At 28.5% G+C, this 3,727-nt stretch overlaps 1 protein-coding gene across 1 annotated transcript in view; it reads right to left on the bottom strand.

Moving 5' to 3' along the window:
• The window catches only part of LOC106470181 (hemocytin-like), a 124,114-nt gene that overhangs the window by 58,345 nt on the left and 62,042 nt on the right, over nt 1-3,727 (bottom strand). The window contains exons 34-35 of the mRNA XM_022399604.1: nt 1,575-1,716; nt 686-721 (exon numbers count right to left, since the gene is read on the bottom strand). Coding sequence (XP_022255312.1) covers nt 686-721; nt 1,575-1,716 — 178 coding nt within the window. The remainder of the gene's footprint in view (nt 1-685; nt 722-1,574; nt 1,717-3,727) is intronic.

Here is a 3,727-nt window from a genome sequence, read left to right as displayed (position 1 = left end):
CTATTTATATAGCTTATAATGAAAATAACTTTGAAAGATTGGAAAATTTGCTCAATTTTTCAACAAGGAAATCACAATTTGGAGTTTTCATGAACTATTCATGTGTATGCCAACCAACTTACATGGAATTTGGTACAAAGATACTTTTTTACAGGTCCCACAGATTAGAAACCAAAATGGTGGACTTGCCCATTTTTAGTAATTATAGGGAGGTCAAAATGCCATAAAAAGCATAATTTTAGTTTTTGACAATTAATCTACCATATTTTGGCCAATTTAAATGGGATTTGGTACAAAGATACTTTTTTTACAGGTCCCAAACAGAAAAATAGACAATTTTGGAATTTTTGTCTTTTGCTCAATTTTTCAACTAGGAAATCACAATTTGGAGTTTTCATGAACTATTCATGTGTATGCCAACCAACTTACATGGAATTTGGTACAAAGATACCTTCTTGCAAGTCCCAAGCAGTGATTTAGACAGTTTTCAATTTTTCTGGTGCCAAAATTGGGGTTGTGTGGTGGAGACATGTTGCATTTGCCAGAAAAAATTGGCTTCTTTTATTTTTACTCAGTCAATGATTTTTAAATCCTTACTTTAATTTATTTTGGTTGTAATAATGTAATTTTCTATCCTGAAACTGAAATTACTACTGTAAGTTTCACAGCCCAGAATAACTCTCACCTTCTTTGGGTTTCACAGATGTGACTGATGTAAGTTCTGAAAAATATTGACAAAGTAAAACGTTATAAAAGCTGTGTTTTTAATTCAAAAACAAACACTAAATAATTTTTGGAACATTTAAATTTTTTATAGAAATTTGTTTAATGTTTTACGAATTCCTAATAAAAATCATTAACATTATTTCACTGAAAAAAAAAAGAAAATTCAATGCATTCTATATTTTCTACAGTGTTATATTCTTTATATAATTATTAAATAATTATAAACGTTTTTAATTGTATAATACATTTGATGTTTTACCCAAATAAAGAAACAATAAGAAAAAAATCTAGTTAAATTACAGCTTTAAAATACTTATTTAAGAATGAAAATTACTAGAGGTTGCAGTGTCTGCTTTTTAGACACTAAATTGAATAGAGCATGCCTAAATATGTCAAGAACTTCATTCAGTTATAGTATCCTCCCCATACATAGACACATATGCAATAAAAACTATGTGCAAGTATAAATGAAAATTAACTGATTAATTTTACAAGTGGCATTAGGTTTTATTCTCATTGTTTTTAACTAAGATAAACAAGAATGCCACTGAAATATTTTTGATAAAATAACAAAACACATTTTATGACCAAACTTTATTTCTCTATTCATCTTATGTAAAACAAATTATTTTTAAAATTTCATAAGGCTACTGAAAGATTCCTAAAGGCAAAAAAAAGACATAAAACATGATGCATGAACCAAAGAAGTATTTCTAACATAATGTTTCAGGATCTCTGGTACTTCTTGTATTTATTTCTCACTTATTTAGCATTCTCATATATTAAATATTATTTTGGGTATTTCAGACATTACAGAGATACCAGGAAATATAAAAAACCATTCTTACCTTCATAACAGCCTAAAACACCAAATCTTAGTGATATCTGCCCCTTCCATGTTTTGGGTTGAATTCTCAAAGTCTTTGCTTTGATAGGATTTGGAAATATTTGTTCCACCTTATTAGAACTGTCATAGTTTCCTGAAAACACCTGTAATTATTTTTTCAGGGCATAATTAACAATGAGTTTTTTGTTGTTGGATTATGTAATTTTTCTTAAATAATGCTTTGAAAACCACAACATCACGAAATTTGATATTTTGATATAACTTAATTCTAAACTTATTAGGATTTAAATGAAGCAGTCTTATAAAAACTAAGTATTTATAACATCAGGATTGGAAGTTCAAGTTGGGTTGAAAGTTAGTAAAACCCATGGTTCATACACTCGACCAAGAACCAAATGCATCAATTAGTTAAGAACTTGATCTTATCATTTGACTTACAAAAACCACAAGTTCACTCAAAACCTATTAAATGTGCTTCATAATTATTAAATCCAAGTATTACAGTAAGTTAGAGTTCTCCTTTTAAATTCCAACTTAAAATACTAGAATTAATTGGCATGTATAACACTAAGCAATGAAATTTAAAAATAAATATTCTCTAGGCTATAAAAATACCTTTAAAGAGCAGTTCTGGAACACGTTTTATAGTAATGGTGCTAAAAACTATTTAACGAAACTGTAAACTATGTATATGAAGGAAGTTACATTTTTAGTTGTTATTATTGTGTTAAAACATGTTGATAAAACCATGAGGTGAGCAGTACCCCTATACTTCAAGCCAGGGGATGCTAATGCTCCTCCAATTCCCATGCTCTTGCACATAAATAGACAAAATAAATACACACATCATCACTAAATGAAAATTGGAGTTTTCAATTATACTAATCAACATTCACATGCAATGAATTCACTCTGATCTATTTACTGTAAACTAAATATAACAACATATTTCTCCATTCCCCACAATGGCATCTAATGGAAATTAATATTTTTAAATTAATTATTTCATGGGTGCATGTAGCTGAAATAAAAACTGCATGGTGTTCCATCAGTTTAAACACTGAAAGCTCATGCATAATTTAATAACACATTTAATTAATATGCTTTGAAAAAATAACTGAAAACTTTTACTGTCAGGTTTGATAAAGGAACAAAAATTACGATGTATGTATAATGTAGTAGGCAAACCACTATTTTGCACAGGCTTGATGTCCATCATTACAAGTTGATCATTTGCTATTTTTTTTATTGACCTTATAGGTCACTTGGACTATAACTATTTTATTTGTTAAGATGCAATATAAAATATAGGTGGGTAGGGTGAACCGATTTTCCTCAGTCAACTGGAGTAAACACTTAAAAAGTTATAGATTATACTGCAAAAGCTGGTGAAGCATTAGAGATCAATGGCCTTAAAATGTGTTATAAAAATCATGTAAGTAAACAGAGGATCAAGTGAAACATACCATTTTTAAAGCCTTATGAACATTTACGGATGACATCAAGTAAATTTATCCCTGAGTTAACTTATTCATATCTACTTAAACAATTTTTGAAACTTTTAAAGCCAAGTATTTATTACAGTTTTTGCCTCTTTCTATCAAACATTTACCTGTTAAGAATGAAGTATCTTACATGTCATTATTATATTACATAAATGTCTCACAGATGTTTATTGTAATTTATACCATTTACAATCACATAATTGTATTACATCAATAACCCTCATCAGCATATCTTTGAAAAGTTAGTTGTGGAACACCTGGGGTCCATCTGGACCCCAGCACAAAATTACCATTATAGTAAGCTCTCGATTGAAATTCCAAAAAACAATTGCATTACAACTTTTACTAGGGTTAGCAGGCAATGTTAACTACATAAAATTATATGTATTCTAGAAGAAATATGTTGACAAATTAAGAAATTACATTGTTTTTCAGTATACAAATATATAATATTAAACCAATCCTTAAATAAACAGTGTATCAAAAAATTGCCAAAGTTTTATTATACTGTTATATTCAAGTCATTATTCACCAATATATGATGAGATTACCACAATATTGCAAAATTCAACTTAAAGAAAACTGAGAGTATATATACACTGAGTGGTCACAAGTAAATAGACACCTAATTTTTCGTCATTTAACTGAT

Source organism: Limulus polyphemus, unplaced genomic scaffold (assembly GCF_000517525.1).
Source record: "Limulus polyphemus unplaced genomic scaffold, Limulus_polyphemus-2.1.2 Scaffold102, whole genome shotgun sequence".
Classification (NCBI taxonomy): Eukaryota; Metazoa; Arthropoda; class Merostomata; order Xiphosura; family Limulidae; genus Limulus; species Limulus polyphemus.
This window is presented reverse-complemented; position numbering and strand designations above follow the sequence as displayed.